This window comes from Syngnathus scovelli, chromosome 1 (assembly GCF_024217435.2).
Source record: "Syngnathus scovelli strain Florida chromosome 1, RoL_Ssco_1.2, whole genome shotgun sequence".
Lineage (NCBI taxonomy): Eukaryota > Metazoa > Chordata > Actinopteri > Syngnathiformes > Syngnathidae > Syngnathus > Syngnathus scovelli.
The window spans coordinates 16308728-16329114 of record NC_090847.1 but is presented as its reverse complement, the minus strand read 5'-3'; the positions used below and the strand labels follow the sequence as shown (position 1 = coordinate 16329114).

At 39.2% G+C, this 20387-nt stretch overlaps 1 protein-coding gene across 4 annotated transcripts in view; it reads left to right on the top strand.

Annotated features, from left to right (window-relative positions):
- Nucleotides 1–20387, top strand: part of aff2 (AF4/FMR2 family, member 2) — a 116160-nt gene that overhangs the window by 75929 nt on the left and 19844 nt on the right. For all 4 annotated transcript variants that reach the window (XM_049733838.2, XM_049733832.2, XM_049733822.2 and 1 more), the window contains exons 8-14: nt 569–629; nt 2748–2802; nt 9166–9203; nt 18170–18287; nt 19342–19447; nt 19556–19706; nt 19889–20107. In XM_049733838.2, coding sequence (XP_049589795.1) covers nt 569–629; nt 2748–2802; nt 9166–9203; nt 18170–18287; nt 19342–19447; nt 19556–19706; nt 19889–20107 — 748 coding nt within the window. The remainder of the gene's footprint in view (nt 1–568; nt 630–2747; nt 2803–9165; nt 9204–18169; nt 18288–19341; nt 19448–19555; nt 19707–19888; nt 20108–20387) is intronic.

Sequence of the window (20387 nt, the reverse complement as noted above, 5' to 3'; positions counted from 1 at the left end):
TGATACACAAAATAGCCTATTTTGTCTGTGAGTCACAGCAAAATACATATGTCTCTGAGGCACGGAAGAAGGGAATTGACTCATGTGGATGCCACAGTCAGCAAAGGAAATGTTTTGTTGTAACCTGGGGGAACAAAAGTAGCTGGCAAAAGCAATAACCAGAAAGAAGAAGAAATTACACAATAAAGAAAAGAAACACTAGGGAGTAAATTCACTAAGGATATCAACTAGTGGAAAGAATACATTTTTATTTTGTTCTTTGAGAATCATGGCAGTTATTCTAAAAAATCAATAGTTCTTGGGATAAACATTAGATAATATCTGGATTTTTTGCTTTCTGCATTCATTTTTCTATTCATCCTATTCTCATTTCAGTATTATTTAACTTTTTTTTTAATTTATTTTCATTCCTTTTACAGATGCAAAACAAACATGCACCTAAATAGTGAATTGGCATGTTTAGTATTGTGATAGGTGTAGAAAATGAGTCTGGTTATTTGTCAAACACATATCAGCGGACAAAACAAACAAACGTTAAATGCTTATAATAACCTTTATTGTGTTACAGAGCGATGTACTGTATCAGCCAGCAAGTCAGCTGTGAAACCACCAAGTGCACCACAAAAGTCGTAAGTATGCCATATCTCGCTAGAAACACACACACACGCACACACACAAACACACACACAAACACAATTTCGGACCCAATGTTATGTTTCCCTCAAGGTAAAATTAAGTTTGACTCTTGGATGAAATTCAGAGCTGGTAGGAGAGGGGGGAAAAGATTACGTGGATTAGAGCGGGAAAGTGCAGCTACATTAATTTAACGTGAGCCGGGGGCATATTGCAACATCTTAGGCTGCAGCCCACTCCACTTCACTCGCATAGCAACACAGCAGGATTCATGGCTGGGTGGGATTGGAAAGGCAGGGATCGCTGCTTGTAAATATGCCACACAGGCATAATGATTTTGTTTTACAAAATTAATGTTATACTCAATCCACCAAACAGAAGATGTCCAACTTCAGCTTTGGAATAGTAACGGTATCAGACGCTGATTACTGATAAGGTGGAAAAGTTCAAAAATTGTGAATCACCACCAAAAGAATGTCACATAATATATGCCTTCTAGCGCAGCAAAAATAAGTTTGCCTTTTTATATGCATCTGCATGTGAGGGATTCATTTGACAACTTTTTCAGTTCATTAAACAATGTATAAGAAAACATTTCTTAACCATACAGACGAGATTCTAACATACTTAATGACTACAAAGGTTTGTATACTTGAGGAAGTAGCTACTCTGATTTAATACATTAAATCATTCAAAGACTCTTAAATGTTATGATAAATGAGAGGGTATTAAAAGTCATGTAACAATATGTTATAGTTATACACACGTCTGTGATTTGCTGGTCACCAGTTCAGGGTGTCCCCCACCTACTGTCCAAGTCAACTGGGATAGGCTCCAGCGGACCCGCAACCCTCGCCAGGAGAAGTGATTCAGATAACGTGTAAAAAGAAATTTACCACTGTAAAACACGAAATTCTCACTCTATCTTTGAACCAATTCCACCTGAAAATGAGTAAGTTTACATCCAGATTAATTTTTTGATAACCCTTGTCTTTTTTTAATGTTGCCCCTAAGTGTGAGTGCAAATGGTTAGTCCAGTAATAGTCCAACACACACACGCGCACACACACACACACACACACGCACACACACACACACACACACGCACACACACACATTTAACAGGCAGTTGTTGACTACGGTGTAAGATGCTCTTTCTACATTTGCTCCTTCGTGCTGCCTTTTATTTCATTTTCCTTGTTTCCATCCTTCTTCCAGCATTCACTCTCCTGGGTCCCTGCCTTCCACTTCCTCCGTCATTATCATCTCCATCTTACCTCCTTATCTTTCGCTAGCCATCTGTGCCTTCTTATGAAATAAAGTATGACTCCATTTTTCATTCATCCAAATATATCTATCATCGCCTATGTGCTGCACTGCGCCCTTATCTGTGAAGCGCTTCTCATTGCGCTTCACTCATTCACGACTCGCGCGGTCCCGTCTGAAAACACCACAACACTGGGGAGTGTTTTTTAGCGGGGAGAGCAGTGAAGAGAGCAGTTCGCGAAGCAGTAAAAATCCCTTTAGGGGATTCTCCTGTCATAACAATAGCAGTGCTATCTTAAAATAACAGTAGCATGCGTGGATGGTTTATATAAAGCAATAAAACATGGGAACTTGCCAATGCAGAGCACATAAATACAGAATAATTTGCTACCAGAGAGGTCATCGAACACACCAGCACAAGTACATGTTGCGTTTTAATCATTCATATATTTATGGTGCTGCAAATGGAGTGTAAAAGCAACTTCTACCGATTAGAAATGAATTTGAATTCAGTGGGCTCTCTCCTCTCAGAATGCCCTCTTGTTACCAAAGAATTTTTGGCAGCAGGTCAGCGCTTGTCATCACAGAACGTTTCCAGGTGAAAAAACAATCTGGCTTCTACCTCCAAACTCAACATCTGGTTGCTTTTCTGCACCGCTATGCCTCATTCACCGTTCTCGTCGTCATTCCCTAACATAAGCCAGTGCTACTTTGCTTATGCAATAACTCCATTTGCTAGGACAGCTTGGTAAAGTTAATGGCAGTTAACAGTGTGCTGTATTTCATCTTATTCAAGCAGATGCCGAGGTCAGGGCTGTGATTAAACATGTTATTTTGTGTTTGCGCAGAATGCTGGAGGATGACCTAAAGATCAGCAGTGATGAGGAGGAGGCCGAGCAACAGGTGAGTTTCCCCTTGTCGGCATTTATCAGTACTGTCCGTCATCTTGGCCTGACATCATTTGTCTTTCATTCAATTACGACCAGTTCTTCTTTGGGACTGATTTGTTCATCAGTCTCAACATCTGTTTAATTAGTTGAACTGAAAGCCTTCATCTACAATTCATTTTAATTTCCTTTCTCATGTCATCGGTTGACTCATGCATACCTTTGCAATCAGCGTTTTAATTCGGTAACATTTACGAGTATTGGCTGTGCAGTGTTAAGTATGCCCTTGGATTTCTGGTCTTTCATCCAGAGGTCACTGATGTTAAACAAGATGGCCTGGCCCATAATCTCTGATTATAAAATGTATTAATGGGGTTCAGACTCTGAAATTCTTCCACACCAAATTCCGCCAACCATGCCTTAATGGCCACCACTGGGACAAAGTCATGCTTGGACAGAAAAATACCTTCTGCTAAATTGTTACCACAAAGTTGGAGGAATTGTTTTGGACAGGCACAGAATGTAGTGCTTACCCTGATTGATTATTTAATAAATCACTAAACACTTTTGTTTCGACAATGTATGTATCTGTGTGCATTTTCACGAGTCAAGTTATGGCAGTTATAAAACGTGTTAGACTACATTTGCACCTTAAAAGGATTAAAACGCAAGTGGTAGATTGTAGTACATTCTTGTGACAAAGATTGAATGTGCAATTTCTAATATGTTGTGTTTACACAGTGACATAGTGGAACAATGTCACAATTGACCCAGGCACACAGGTCAAAGGATGAGGGTAAAAGAAAAAGTCAGATTTGTATTCATGCAGATGAATAAAAGGCTCAGGCGCTCATTTGTGGAGTCTGGATGAGCTCCCTCCGCTCTCCATTAATACACCTTCAGCTTCTTTGACACAGGTTGTGCTAAATGTCATTTTTAGTTGAGTTATTTTAGGGTCTTGCACATTAATTCAAAAATCACCTGCCGTAACACAAAAATTAAGCTGATTATGTATGAGAAGTGTCATAAAGGCTCCGTCTGCACTAATCACAGTCTTTGTGCACTCACGATGCCAGTGGGGGGCTGAAGCCACTGTCCCTCCCCACTCACATCAGTGCTTCAGTCCATGAAATGCTAATGAAACTATACCAATTCCTCTCATTCTTTTTTAACCCTCACACTGATTGAATAATTATGGGATGATGGAGACTATAATTCTAACTGCAGGCTGGTTGTATTTAGTGGTTTTACTTTTTGTAATCATGTTGAAAGTGGATCTTTTAATTGTAGATCTGTGGCAAGGGGCTTCGCTATCATGTCATCTATAAATGCTTGATTACAGTGGAGCTCAAGTGCACTTAAGAAGTTTTAATGAGCATTCTTGCGCCGCATTTGTTAAAATAGTTTGGCTCAATGTATATAACTCAGGAGGTTGCCTACCATAGTTTTTATCAGGCCGTGAGTCAATACTGTTGGGAAGATTGAATGGTATTTTTATTTTCTGAACTCGAGGTGTTTGATAGATCTCCTCCCACTTTGCAGCTTCACATATAACCCACCGACATTATATGCAAAGCACTTCCTGGCTCACACTGAGAAATAAAGTGAATATCTCCAAAGTTGTTGAACTATTGCCTTAAGCCTCCAGCGTGACAGTGCAAGATGGATATGGAAAGAATAAACAGAATAGAAGGTAAAAAGAGGAACTGGAGAGACAAAGACGGAGCAGACATACCGTTAACAGTGCAGACAGAAGGAGATGAAGAGAGGGAAGGATGCTAAGATGCGAGAGAGAGGCTGACATGAATCCAATGGCATTTTTCTGTGCATGCACTTAATAGGCTTATAGCAAATGAGTGCATGGTGTATTATCAAGCTTTTATAGCCTGGAGTAAAGCACAACACACATACATTCATAATCAACACAGATGCTTGTGTGTTGTGCAAATGTTGGCAGCCTCTCACACGCAGACACACTGTCATTAGTATTCCGTGGCGCGGCACTGTGAGGGCAGCAGAGGAGTATGATGAATATGTTTTTGCACTGAGCAAAGACACGAAGGAGGGCAGGGAATTGAAAGAAGCAGCGGAGGAAAGAGGGGTTGATAGAAGGAGAGGAGAGCGAGCACGAGCAAAAGAAGGGAAGGAGAGAGATGTTCCTGGTGACTTTAAAAGCTGAAAGAAAAACACCAACCCAATTACTACTACTGCACGAATGTCCTTTGTCTCGAGCTGCCTGCACATTTCTTTCTGTGATGACAGATCACCTTGGTCAAAGCAAGGTCACACTAAAACGCTCTGGCTTTCTATAAAAGTTGAATTGCAGCTGGTAAAAGTGTCCATGACTCAGGCAAATTCGACTTCAAAGCTACCCTGTAATAATAATCATAATTCATTCAGTTTATATGCAAAATAATTAGGAATAGAGCTCACATAGGGTCATGTTGTTTAAACGTGATGTGGTGATTGGGGGTCACTTGTTTTGATAAACCCCTTTCAGCTCATTGTTTTGGTTCTATGGCTCACATGAACCATATTATCACTGTTTCTGATGGTTAAGTAGCACAGTTAATGACTGGAGCAGCAATAAAGCTTTTGTTTACATTTTGAAACTAGCAAGAAATTAGTCTGCTTCCAAGCGATGACATATTTCCTAGTGGCTTCGTCTATTCAGTCGCACATTACATTTAATGTGTGTACTACTCCCTTTATTCACCTTCCGCTGCTACGAGAACCAACAATTTAACAATATCAGCATGAATTAATCATTGGATACTACATTGACTTGGACTAACTAGCTAGCTGCAATAGTGCTTTGGTTCACATAGTTTATTTTTATTCGACTGCTGTGGGATCCATTCACTTTTCAATGACCCATTCAGAGTCAACCTGTGATTGAGTGGCATCCAGTGCAGGATGTGGTCTGCCTTTGGCCCTGAGTCAGCTGGGATAGACCTCAGCTCCTGCCGTAACTGGTTACAGGATAAGTGTTACAGAAATTGATGGATTGGACTGGAAAGAAAATAGTCCCTAAAAAACGATTTTTGTGGTCTACAGTTTTGGTGGACCAGCTCGACCGATGGTCTGATTTTGTGTGAACCTGGGTTCAGAGCTGATGTCACTTTAAAAAGCCGAGCTGTATGTGAATTAAACTATCATTTGATGTGTTATCATTTGAAGGTATGATGTTGTCTTTTTCTTTAGAAGAAAAAAACGCACGTTTTTGCTGGATTTGTATTTAATATATTTTTCATCATTAGAAAAGCTTTTTTGTGTGCTAATGCCACCAAATTTACCGTATTTTCCGCACTATAAGGCGCACCGGATTATAAGGCGCACCTTCAATGAATGACCCATTTTAAAACTTTGTCCACATATAAGATATATACATTTGGCCCGCAGGCCGGACTTTAGACACGCCTGCTGTAGTGGCTCAATATTGGTCCATATATAAGGCGCACCTGATTATGAGGCGCATTGTCTGCTTTTTATTATCACTTTTTATTTTCTGGTAAAATGCATCTTGATAATCACATAAAACATTTCAGGTGATGCAAGACTGCAGAAGATTTTTTAAACTTTAGTGCAATAACAAATCAAAGGAGTAACCTTGAATTTTCATGCAGGTGCGAGCCTCATTGTGCCTACTTGGGAATTTGTTTCATCTCCCCGCGCCATGCTAGGCGTGCTGGTGTCTGAAGGTGCAGTCTAGCGCCTCTGACATTTTGGTAGCAGAAAGTAGTCAAAATTTCACATTATATTTGAGTTTTGGCACGTGTAATCTAACGCAATGTTAGTCAATTTTATCCTGGCACGTTCTGACATATTCTGTGCTCCGCAGACATGTGCGGCAGCACAGTAGGTGCCATATATCATTCATAAATATGATGACGTGTGTCAAACCCTCTAAATGGGAGTGGTGAGATTCCCATAATTTCCCTGGCCAACTTGGAAAATAATACAGCACCTTAACCAGGGTAACATTTATTATGACATTAGCATTCTCCTCTGTCATCTGTCATGCATAGCTGAATACTCATTTCAGCAGTTAGCTTGACTTTTTTTCCCTAACACAAAATAAATATACAAACAAACAGGTATCAAAGGCATTTCTTTTAGCCGAGGTCAAATTACTCAAGGACCTGTTCCAGCCCAATTGTCAATAAACTGAGTTCACCGGCTCATCTCAGCTCTTTCGACGACCTTACAAAATATTTATTTATTTATATATTTAATTGTATTTAATTTTATTTATTTATTTGTTTGTTTATTTATTTATTTATTTATTTATTTATTTATTTATTTATTTATTTATTTATTTATTTATTTATTTATCGCTGAAAATGCTGATTGGCAAGAAAAATATCCCGAGTATCTCCATTGTCTCTCTGAAACCACCATTTCCCCTGTTGGAATTTTCCACATTTTCCACTTGTAGTGAGCCTGCCATGGGGGAGCAATCGCACGCTTCATTCACCGTAAGTCTGGGGTTGTGATGTTGCACCGTGGTGGTACATACACAATGAATGGGTTGGTTATGATTTACAAAATTTTTGTCTATGCTTTTGCTGTGATTTAGATTTACAATTTTTGAGTTCTTTCGTTGTCTTTCTACCTTAGTATTTTTTTTAGATATTAAGGTCCGTTGATGGGGTTTATCAAATATAACGTAGACATTTACACTGCAGTTGCACCCGCAAATATCCATACATATTGGATTTTGATTCCAATCTTCTATTAACCATAACGGAATTGTGCCTCTTGAGAGCAAATATCTGCAGTAGACTGACTTGTCAACCATGCCACAGCCATGTTTAGTGGATTAAGTGAATAATTGCAGCCTGTGTTGTTCTTTAAAGCCCTGCGGGATATATTCCCACACAGATCCTCTTCATGAACCCTGCAAATCTCCCTGAGCCACAGAGCTGACAAGCTTTATTATTCAAGACTGTAGCTCAACTTCAAGATATCAAAACCACAAAACCACCGGTGCCGTTATTCACCTCATTCCTTGAGAGACAGAAAAGGGGCTAAATATGAATTGATTTTAATTAAAAAATGGAGATGAAAAAATTGTAAAACTGAATCAACTAATTTTGTTTTGTTATTGTAATTGAAGCAGCCATGTACAAATTGACTAATGGAGACGATGTAGCTTTATGAAGGAAAAGTTTAACTGAAACATTTGATGATTATTTCACTCAAATTATTTGTACTATTACTGTATTATTAATTTACTTGATTGCACTTGGTAAATTTGGGTCTATTTTTATTTTAGAAGCAATTACTTGACAATCATTCATTCATCCATCTTTCAAACCGCTTAAGTTTTTTGTGTGCAAATCACTTCAACGCAAGTGTTTAAGTCAATGTCAATGTTTCAATCACACACACACACACGCACACACACACACACGCACACACACATGCTCCAAGGGACATTCTCTCATGTGCTCAAATCAGAGAAGACGCGCTGCTGTGCATGTTTTGAGCTACGCAGATTCTCCCCTCAACTTCAGTGTGCCACTTATGCACATTCATGAAATGTACACACTGAGTGGAGTGACCTTGACATCATTGCATGACCCTGACAAATCTGTCAGTGTGTGCCATTCTAACCTAGACTTAAGCGTCTTTTGTTTTCCATGCTCCAGAGGCTGTACTAAGGTCTAGCGCCTCTTGATGGCAAACCATCATATTGCACGTTTTGAGTCATTTCACAGCCGCTGGCAGCGAGTGATGACTATCACCGGCCAACATGGCTGATTTGTGCTGACATGCGGACGGAAGGAGGGCAGAGATGGCACACCTCAGGTTTCATTTTTGCTCACCAAATGCCCAACAGCTGCATCTGTGTCCCTATTACATTACAATGATGGCTGGACGTCGACGTTATATCATTAATTGGCAAAATTATGAGTCACTGTGGACTTTTTTCTTCAAATGTGAGGAGAATTTCCATATGCTGATGGGACTATGGGTTGAAGCACTGATCACAAACAAGAAAATCATCATAATAATGAGCCATGAGTTATGGATTTCTGAGGGTATTATGCGTGTAGTTCGTTGCTTGGTAACCTTGTCAACTCTCAGTTTCCACAGTCTCCTAAGCATTCCGTTATGAGAACTGTATTCGGATTAAATTGCTTGTATTGGATTTATTAAAAAGAGAATGCAAGAACACGCTCCTTCTAACCCCCGGATCCGCAACCCAAGTTATTTCACAACCACATTGTGGGAGAACATGCCCTCTAGTACACAGCTGCAAGCTTTCATAAAGTATATGTTATTCTACACTTTGGTAAATCTATGCATGCTAATATTGATATGCCATTAACATGCAGAGCATTTTAACATGCATGTCTGCGTTTGCTGACAGGTATCCGACAAGCCCAAAGCCCGAACGACAGCCCTGAGGTAGGACATACACACACACTCTGTTGTTCAGTAATGTTACATCGCATTCACTTTTTACAAGTAGGAGTGTTTCAAGGTTATTGTGCACATAATCGCCATCAGGCAATCTGGAACCACAGTGCCTGTAATTATCTGAAACATCTGCAATGCCGTGTGCTCTGCGAACTTCAGTCACCAACACAAACATTCCTCACAAGGCAGCAGGTGTCACTATTTGTTGGTTCATGCATAAACCACTACACATCTGTCTGCATGTACCCCATTAGTTTCTGTTGCTATTTGGATTTTTGTCAGTTTCATTATTGTCTGAATGCCTTTGACTATAATGAACTCTTAAACTCTTTCCGCTCAACTTCACTAGTTAGAGTAGTTCAGTTCATGTTAAGCACGTCATTAGTTTCATGGAACTCATTGGTGTAACCCAAAAAAATTGGTGTAACTAAAAAAAAAAAAAAATCTAATCAAACTGTAACTCTGTAAGCAGCAAATGTTTGGCCAGGATTGAAATTTTTTTTTTAATCATCGTATAGGCACCAACACTACAGTACAGTAACTGCAGTCTTCAGTACATCGGCATTAGTTTTTGTTGCGTGTGTTTTGATATAGATGTGTATATTTTGGTATGACTCAAGATTGAATAAAAAATAATTTGGTTTATTTTAAATTACAGATAGATGAATGTGCTTAGAGAAATGCATTCTGCCTGTCATTAAAAAGTCAAGCTCAAATTGTGGTGCATAAGAATGTCAAAATCTTTCACAAATTAGGCTTGTGTTCTCTGTCTGCGTGAGTGTTAATGTGTGTGCACGTGTCTATAAGCGTGTGCGATAAAAAGAGAATGTGCCATGTTTTTGTGTGTGCCCCAGGCCATGTGTTACTTTTGCTGCTGCTAATGAGCCAGAGCAGAGCAGGCATACACACAGACATGTATCCACAGGGATGCTGCAACTGAAGTTGCTACAAGCAATCCATGGGCTATATCCGAAAGAAACACACACACAGACACACGCACACACACACACGGTCTAAATATACGCATTTATACTGCATATCCAGGTATTGTTTTAATCATGTTCTGGCAACTTCACTTGTATACTAATTGTATTTTTCTGCTGCCATCCACAACATCACCTTTCCCAGACATCACATAACAGGACACAAACAGTTTTACCATGTCTGCTTTCAGTAAATCTGCTTCTCATATTTTTGATCATGCATCATAAAATGGTTCAGCTTGTGAGTGTGACAGTGGCGTACTGGTCCGCCTCACAGTTCGGAGGGTGCGGGTTCAATTCCACCTCCAGCCCTCTCTCTGTGGAGTTTGCTTGTTCTCCTCGTGCCTGCGTGGGTTTCCTCCCACGTCCCAAAAACATGCTCGGTAGGCCGATTGAGCACCCCAAATTGCCCGTAGGTGTAAGTGTGTGTGCAGATGGTTGTTCGTCTCTGTGTGCCCTGCAATTGGCTGCCAACCAGTTCAGGGTGTCCCCCGCCTACCGCCCAATGAGTCCTGGGTTGGCTCCAGCACACCCGCGACCCCTGCGGGGACAAGCGGTACAGATGATGGATGGGTGGACGGACGGATGGGTTTAGCTTGTATTAGGACAAGTAATGAAGCACATTTAGTCAAATAATGAAGTAAAATGGGTCACTATAGCGACAAGAATAATCACGAGAACTGTACAATCCTTCAATATAAATGAACTTTTTGCACAAACACTGAACAGTATACAGTAAGCAGTGTAGTGGTAGTGAAGTGTACTACTGCAGAGATTCTGGACTCTCTCATCTTGAGATGACCATATTAGAAACTTAGAAGGTTTTTGAAACAATGTTATTCTGTATTACCCCTCTGACAGTGTCACTCAAAACCAAACTTTAATGTGGCTGGGGACGCAAAAGGGTGCAAGGCAAGAGTGTAGGATATATCCAAAAATAAAAGCAATTATTTTCCCCCAAACCAAAGCTACCAAAACACATAGAATCAGAAATACTCAATTAACATAAGTTCAAAAAGCAAAGAACAAAGTCAAGTAATATAGCAAAACTGGCATCGGTCACACTACAACAGGCAACATAATGAGACAAGGACACAAATAGAAGCAATGATCAGACAAATACCAAACGGAATGGAAAGAAACTGACGAGACAATGAGGAAGACCTGGAAAAGACATGAGTGGCTGAGGGAGGTGATTGGCAGACAGACGAGAGTAGGTGGACAAAAACCCAACCAGACAAATCATACATAAAAAGGGACACGGGGGATGCATGGCAAAATTAAAACCATTCAAAACCACATCAACAAAAACTAGTTATCAGTCCAAGTATAATCAGCCTGAGCATTAACCCAGAATCCGATAGGTGGTGCAGGAAATGTAGATGTACTATGTTCAATTGAAACATTTAAATGAACCTCTGTAGTCTATAATCTGTATTTAAATTTGGTTCTTTGTTCTTTTTAATGGATGCTCTCATAATTATTAGTAGGATCCACATTTTGGCAGAGAGGTTACACTGATGCTACTTTGCATGTCAGTCAAGGGTGTCAAGCGTGAGATGACTTCTTAAGCGTACTGTCTCCCTGAGCTATCACACCACACACGTACAAATGGAAACCTATATTACAGCCTTTCCCACAATATTACCCCAGGCACTTTAGCTTAGCCTATGATGAACAAACAAAATTGGAAATTAACATCGCACAAACAATCATCTCCACTAGTTTATATTTGCTTACAGAATAGCAAGATTATCAATAGGAATCTTTGATAATGGAGCAAACAGTTTATGTATTGCAGGTACATTCATGTGTTAAAAGATCATACTGGTTACTAGTTCAATCAATTTGCTCAGATCTCAAATGGTGGCGAAAATACACATGATTTGCATAAGTGTGTGAGAGTGATTTAAAGAGAGACAGAGAGGAAGATTGTAGAGCCAGCTGTGCAGGGAGAAGCTCTGCCAAGTGGAAGATGATTTGATGACAGATGAACTGAGTCCAGATGGCGTCCACATTTTTACTCAAACGTACCAAAATGCCAACGTGACTCTTCTACTTTCACATTGCTCTTTGGCCAATTTAAGAGACTATATTTGTGAAGCTGCATGTGCCTGTAAGCCACTCAGTTCATTGATGTCAGACGCTAATCGATTTAGTCCCTTGTTGAGGTGATTGGCGGAAGGAAGAAAACTATTGACTGTTGATTGTCTCTTGTATCTTCTATTCCTGCTGGTTAATTGACACAACGCAAATACAATCATGCATTGTAACGCACAATTAGCCTCTGGGCTTTAATCATTTCCTGAAGGAATAACTACAGGTAGCTATTATTAAGTCTGTACTGAAATCGTTGATGTAAAACTGTTCATGTAAATAATTTTAAAACACAGCAAGCCGATACGCTGTTTATGATTGCTAAGCACTGACAAGAAGAGAACCAAAAAGTTATATTATCCATAATTGGTATTACACCATTATAAAATCTTTAAATTATATTTCTTCAGTCCATTCATGTCAACACAATGTAAAGTTCTGTCAGTTCACATACACACATAATGTAAACACTGGTCTGCCCATTCATTGACATAGCACAAACATCCGTTTGTCTATTTTATGTACACATGACAGGTTTTAGGGTTTTGATGGTGATTGACAGGACCCTAAAGAATTTATTTTCCAAAACAAAAAAAGGCAAATTAGCCACAGGGAACAATCAAAATGCTAAATGAACAAAGCCCAACAAATAAAAATTCAAACTACCAAAGAAACGTCAACAAACAAAAACAGAGAATGACATGACAAGACTATGAGATAAGTGACAGCAACATCACCCAAAACAATAAACTGACAGAAGGAAGCAAACGCAAGTAAGCTGATGACGCAATGTCACCAAGAAACTGAGGGAGCTGATTGGTCGAACAAGGGACTAAGTTGACAAGAACAGGCGTGAACCAAAACCTACCAACAGGGCATGAACATGGAATACAAGATTACACGTGTCATGTAACTGCATCTTTATTAATTCATGTCTGTTCATTCATATGCTGTACACACTAAAAATAAACAACCATTTGTCAAATCCATCTTGCTCACAGAAATACTCGGTAGGTCTGGTTGGGATCAGCCTCTAAAAACAGAGTTGTTACACAAGTAGTCAAATAAAACATTTCACAAATATAGCTCGTGACAAATAGCTGCCAAAATCAAGAATTTCATCAAAGCCTCTAAAAACTTGACAGAATAAAACTTCAAATGAAATCCTTGTTTATGGCCGTATACTTCAACATATGAGTCATCTTGTAAATCAACATTATTTGTAATTCCATTTGAAAATGGAATGAATGTCACTTTTGAAGTCATCAACATTTAATCACATAAGCTTTTGAACGGCTTTATGGTGTGTTGAATTCAAGACAGCCGATTTAAAATCCTCTGAAATTAATTAAGATTACATGAAGGACGTTGAAATGGGGCAGAGCGTAACAAGAAGGAAATTATTTGAAAGCACATCAGCAGCTGAAATGAGTGTTACATTGTAATCATGTTTACAGAGTTATGTTTTTCTTAGTAATACAAATCATCAATTTCTTCTAGGTACGTATGTTTTTAATTAGTTGCCTTCTGGAAAGCTACAGCTGCTCCCACATTACAAACAGCAATTTAAAAACAAAAGCATCGTCCTTCATTTATCCACTTCTGTTCAAAGCTCAATTTCTATTCATGTCATAAAAAAATAAAATAAAATACTTTCACCTTACTTACACAAGAAAAAGGATGGCAGGTATGGTATATGTCTTTGTAGATTCCAGCCTCCTATTTGCGGTGCTATCACTCGTTTAACGGCAGCCTTTGAGGATGACGGGGTTCTTGTGAGGCCCATTGGGCATATCAGGCCAACGGCTCACTTTGTCAAGGCTGCGAGGCTTTCATTTCCCCTGTTGAGTATGATTTTATCATACAAACTAACAGGCGCATACCAAAGGCTTGGCTCCACTCTGAGAATCTGACAAAGGCTATTTTTTTTCTTATGCAGCGCAAAGACAGAAAGTTCTGTGCTGTAAATCATTTCCTACTGATAGGAAGAATAATCTAGTTGGAAACGCTGAAGAAATGTTCTGATATATATTTTATTCTGAGGTCATCACATTGTTTTTTGAGTCTATTTTTGCTATGTCATAATATTCAAATGTGATTGCTTCTATTTTACCCATACATGCAGAGAGATGCAAGAAAGACGTCAGTAGTCGTTGTTTATGCATGTTAGCACATAGCAAGCTCTAGATGTCATCAATGCAATCTGATTGGCTGTAAGGGCAATGATATTCTGATTATTCCATGATATTGCTTTCATGTGTCACTCTTATAGTGCTTTGACTCATTGGGTCGCTAGAGAATTTGTGCAAAAGGCAGCGCACGTCCTGAACTGGTAGCGAGCTATACATAGACAAACTACCATATTTTCCGCACTATAAGGCGCACCGAAAAACCTAAAGTTTTCTCAAAAGTGCACCTTATAAATTAGGTGTGCCTTATATATTTACCAATATTGAGCCACTACAGCAGGTGTGTCCAAAGTCCGGCCCGTGGGCCAAATGTACATATCTTATATATGGACAAAGTTTTAAAATGGGTCATTCATTGAAGGTGCGCCTTATAATCCCGTGCGCCTTATAGTGCGGAAAGTACGGTACTACTCTCACTCGCGCTTTTGTTCTCAGGGTTAAACACGTGTTTTGGACAAACCCATAATGCCCAAAGAAACCCCACACAAGCAGAATCTTGCAATAATCATAACGAAATAACACATAGCTACAGGTTTCAACCTACAGCTGCTTAAAATGTTGACTAAAAGAATATTACAATATGAGTATGATGTGAAAAGTTCCTTTTTATCATGTGCTTGGAAAACTGCTGGGAAAACGGCTGGTCAGGATCCACAGACTGTTACACTAAAAAAAACAATAGCCAAATAGGAAGTGACCATTTTTGTAAAAACGACAAGGAAAAGACTGCCAATGTAATGTTATATGCTTCATCAACTTCTCCGCTGTCTTCTTCTTTGTGTTTTTATGGCTGCCATACCATAACAGTAGCTTGCCATTTTTTTCCCAATATTTTTCTTAATATCTAAAAAATCCATATTTGTGTAACCATCTTCAACAGTAGAAATCTGAAATGCTCATCAGAAAATAGGACACAATGCTGCAAAGTGATCCACCAGCTTCTGGGTGAACTGTAGAGTGTATCTTCATTTAAGACCTGACATCATAGAGATGTATTTAAGGTGTCCAGTGAAATGCTTGCCTTTCAGATTGAACCAGCTGGTGCCGCATTTCAATTTGGCACAGTCAACGGTGCTAAATTATGTTTGACGGCTGATGCCTGGCTGATTCCTGAGGAGAGTACAGGGAAGCGGGCCAGATGTAATACTTTCACACATGTATTTAGCTCCTTTTATCTTGTTCCTGCAACACTCTTGTTTATGGTGCCAGAATAAAACAGGCTGGAGAGTGCCTGACTGAATGTCTCATTGAGCAGCAAACACCTTTCCTTCAACTTCACATGATGCTATTTATACAAAAAACACATCACCATTCAGTATACAGCATTTACTGTGTACAAAAACATAAATAGAGAGAAACTGCCATTTATTTGCATATTTTAACATGGACAAGTTAGTCGCGCTTCCACTCTAAAGCAATCCCCCTTTTACATAACTGATTGGCTCTTTTGCAGCAGTGGTTTGTTTCACGTAAGTGCTGCACTTACTCACATTGCAATTGAGATGTCACCAAATTAATATGAGAGAATTGGTACCTCACTTCAAATTCACTTTGGGAAAAAAAGTGTCAGAATATGACAATATTTCTTTCATTGACTTGTAGCATTCATGTGAGAAAATGGTTGCTGCTCAATTTGATATTGGCTGCCCACAACGTTATGACCACTTGCGTCATATAGTATAATGATATTAAGACAAGGACTGTATCAACAAATTTTGTCTCATGAAACTATAAAACACAAATTGATAGTAGCGCTACAAATGCATTCATCTGGAAGGTATGCACATTAGTTTCATTGGCTCACTCACTCCTGCAACACTTTATCTTCCTTTGTAGCGATTATAATGTTCAATCATGGCTGTGTGTCTTTTGTTATTATTTTAAACCATCAATCCCAGATTGAAATATAGCTATGGTTAAATGTATTTCTTACATCCTCAAATGAAGTCACTTTAAATAGGTCTTGACTCTCAAAGAAACATCACTACTAAATTAATTATGAAGCTCATGCGTTGAAGTGTTACTTTGTATTGCAAATAACTATTAACCCAGGAGCCAAATACAAAGTGATTTGAATGCACCCATAGCCATTTTTTTTTAGCTATTTTGCAGACAATAAATTCCATTTAAGTTCGATATGCTGAGCTTGAAACAAATCTAAAATAAGAAAAGATTGGTGTAAAATTCACCAGCTGAGAACAATACAACTGTGGAGGAGTTAAACGCTATGCGATGCTTAAAGTGAAAACAGAGAGGAAAATGTATTAAAATTGAAAGAGAAAGACAGGAGCGAGAGAAGACAGGAGGAGATGAGAAATGATAGAAGAAATCGCAATCCCTGCATGCGTGCATATATGTGTGTGTGCGCGCGTGTGTGTTGCCTGAGGAACAGTTGATGGATTTGCTGCTTGACTGCTCACACAGATTGGTGCCTGCTGTGACGGCAGCCTTGGACTGAAATATACACACACATGCACACACATATACACACGTTTGCTATTTCTGCGCGTGTGTGTGTTCTCAAGTTGTGTCAGCGGTTGCGTTGCCTCTAGGAGACCATTTCAAAGGATTGTGGAAAGACGGATGAACCAGCATAAGCACGAGAAAGAGATAATTGAACTGGTTCAAAAGACTGCATTTCAGCAATTATCACTAGATATGCGATTATATTTTCTATTAATGCTTAATGGTGGCTGAGGCGGCCACTGTAAGAAGTGGATATCATCCTACTTCACTTTTTCTCCATTGACGAGATTAGAAAAGTGAGATTGGTTATATTTTCTACTGATTTTAAAAAGAGTTAACTAGAATTAAAAAAAAAAAACTCTTGGCTGGGTTTTGTCAAATGTTTTTCCATACGATTCCCACTGGTTTTTAGAAGCATTAAAAGGGTGGAAAAACAATGTAATAATTATTCATGTCATTCTCGTAATCCATATCCTCTGCACCGTTGGTGTCAAACTCAAGGCCCAGGGGCCAGATATGGCCCACCATATCATTTAGTGTGGCCCGCAAAGACAAATTGTGCATTGACTTTGTGTCATTACTAAAATTATAAATTGTCTTCACTTATGACTATGATACAGCCCGTGACAAAAATCCACCACAACTTGTCACATATTCAATCAGCTTTTCATTTTGCTACAGGCCTCTTGGCAGCCACCTCAACCACGTTGCTTCTGGTTCAAATCAATGTCGAGTTCTCTTTAATGTCAAGGCCGTGCCACAGTATGATTACAATATGTTTCATGACCTATCAGCTATTAAAATGATTTAAAATTTGTTTGAATGAAATTGGTAATATGCTATTTCAACCTTGAAAATACCGTATGAGTACTGGTAAATATGTTGTGGATAAGAGGATAACACGGTGGCTTCTAAATTTTATTATCATATGAAGGATGGCAGCAGAAAAGATGACGCTAATTGACTGAGTCAGCTTTAGTGTACGAAGCAGTGTGTGAATGACATAAACACGCATCAAAACTTACAAGCAGGGGGTTTATTGCAAATAGACAACGCACTGGAGAGAGTGAGTGAATTTGTGAGTCATGATGTAACCCTGTTAGCGATGGAAGATGACACGAATGAGCTTTGCTCGTGTCAAGTGAGTCAAGCGTTGTCTATTGTTTTGCTACTTTGTGACATGTAGATTAAATCTCTGTCTACTCTCTGTCCTCTAAAGCGGTGCATCGGGGAGCAGCAGTGAATCTGAGAGCAGCTCCGAGTCGGACACAGACGAATCAGAAAGCAGTTCCACTGACAGCGAGTATAACCAGGCCGCCCGCGCCGCATCCCCTGAGGTACCATGACAAGCATGTGTGTGTTAACAAAGGGCTGCAGAATACACAACAATACATATTGACAGGCATTGTTCCAGGTACAAATCTGGGACCATTTGTGGGTTATATTAGCTGTGGCCTTTTCTTATCTTGTCCTATTTGCAAGTGAATGAATGGGAATGTCCGTTTTATTCTCGACACAGGAGTTTAGTTGGCCCACCTTTCTGCATTAAATCACTCTGATGACTCAATGAACATATAGTATTCAATAATGCAATCTACAGTTGTCATGATAAATCTATCGTAGAACAATATACATTAGCTGAACTACGCTTACATTTACATCATAGTACAAACACATAATGCCTCACAAGGAATATTGAAAATCTTGTTGGTGTAACGACTAGGAACAGACAGTTGTCATCTCGGCTTTTTTTCACGTCACATTGTGTCATCACTGTATCATTCTACATGTTGCTACGTTATACACTATAGTTTCCAATTGACTTGAATACACAGATATTGCATTGATACTGTAGAACAATCAAAGTTTTATAGTACCAGCATGCAACATCTTGGTCTTTTGTTTCTTTTTATCATCATGAGCAAAAATGTAAACACAACACGTGTGTTTTTGCTCTCATTTATTTAACACATTGAACTCAAATTTCAGACTTTTTTCCCTCCCAAGTGGTGGTCAGACAGATGCTGCATTTTTTTTTATGAGAATAATCCTGGGAAAATTGTATGTTGAATTTATTTTTTCTTTCCCCAAGTGGTTGCATGAAATAAGATCATTTGGATAAAGATACATTTTTATAAGTACTCTACTAATCTACCTACAAAAAAGTATTTTTGTATCCAAATGCTTTTATTGTGTGCAACCACTCGATGAGATAAACCTGAGTAAATTCAACACACTTTTATTTTCAGTGAATTTTGCCCGATTCATTATCATTGCACACAAGGTACAAACTTTTAAATGTATCTGTCTACAATTTCTTTTTAATTATTTGCGCCTGTACAAAGATGCAAATGTGCTGCTATATGTGAAATATTTGTTGCTACCCTATAGCCTGAGCCATCCTCAAGTAACAAATGGCAGCTCGACAGCTGGTTGAACAAGGTCCAAGCTCAAACTAAACCTCTGGTGGCGCCACAGCAAGATCATCATGACACAGGTTGGCAAATGTACAGACAAAAGTAGTAGAAGTGACAATGAGGATAGGAAAGCTTGAATTCACTTAGTGTAATCTGGAAATCCTGTGCTCTAATGGACCACTGTTCAGGTTCTGTCACCCAGAGTCAGGAAACAATCTCACAGCGGAGCGAAGCAGCAGGAGTGGGTGCCGCAGCCAAGACCAAACCCTGTGACTCCAACGTTCCTTCACTTCCCACAGCGCCAACAGTGGAGCACAAAGATGCCAGGGGAACATTTTGGTATGAACCGCATCTACGTGCTTGAAAACGTCAAATACGTGACTTCTATATTTGTAAAATGCATTATGGGATTTGCATTTAGGGTTTAGTGACATCAAAGATAAGACTTGTCATGTTGTGTTCTTAAATGTTCTACCCACAAGAAAAATGAGAGAAAAATCAATCATGTTTGTGTCTCACAGCCCAAGCAGGGAGAAAACGAAGGCCAAACTCAGCCAGAAGGCATCGGGGGAGAGTCAGAGGTCAAAGATGAGGCTGTCGCCAGGACTGATGTCCGGACCAGAGGTCGCCACACCGAGGAGAACCACTACAGGGAAGAAACAGCCCAGACGGACAGAGAGGTCGAACAGTATGGAGGATAATCAGAGTCAGACATGGAGCAGCAGATCAAACCAACAAAGGTGAGGGACGAAGGACGCCACACTAACATTGAGGAAAATTATATAGATAAGGATGGAATGTATTGTATGATTATAATATATTACTATTACTTATTTTCTGACATCTGTTTTGTGATGACTTTCACAATTAATGACTTTTAACTGAATATTTTCCAAGTACTCCAAGTATTCTGATTCCTATAAGCTCTTCAAGCACAATATTAGGTATACCTTCACCCACGATACATCCAATTGTACACAATCATCCCATAATTCTCAGTAATAGTAGGTATTTATTTGA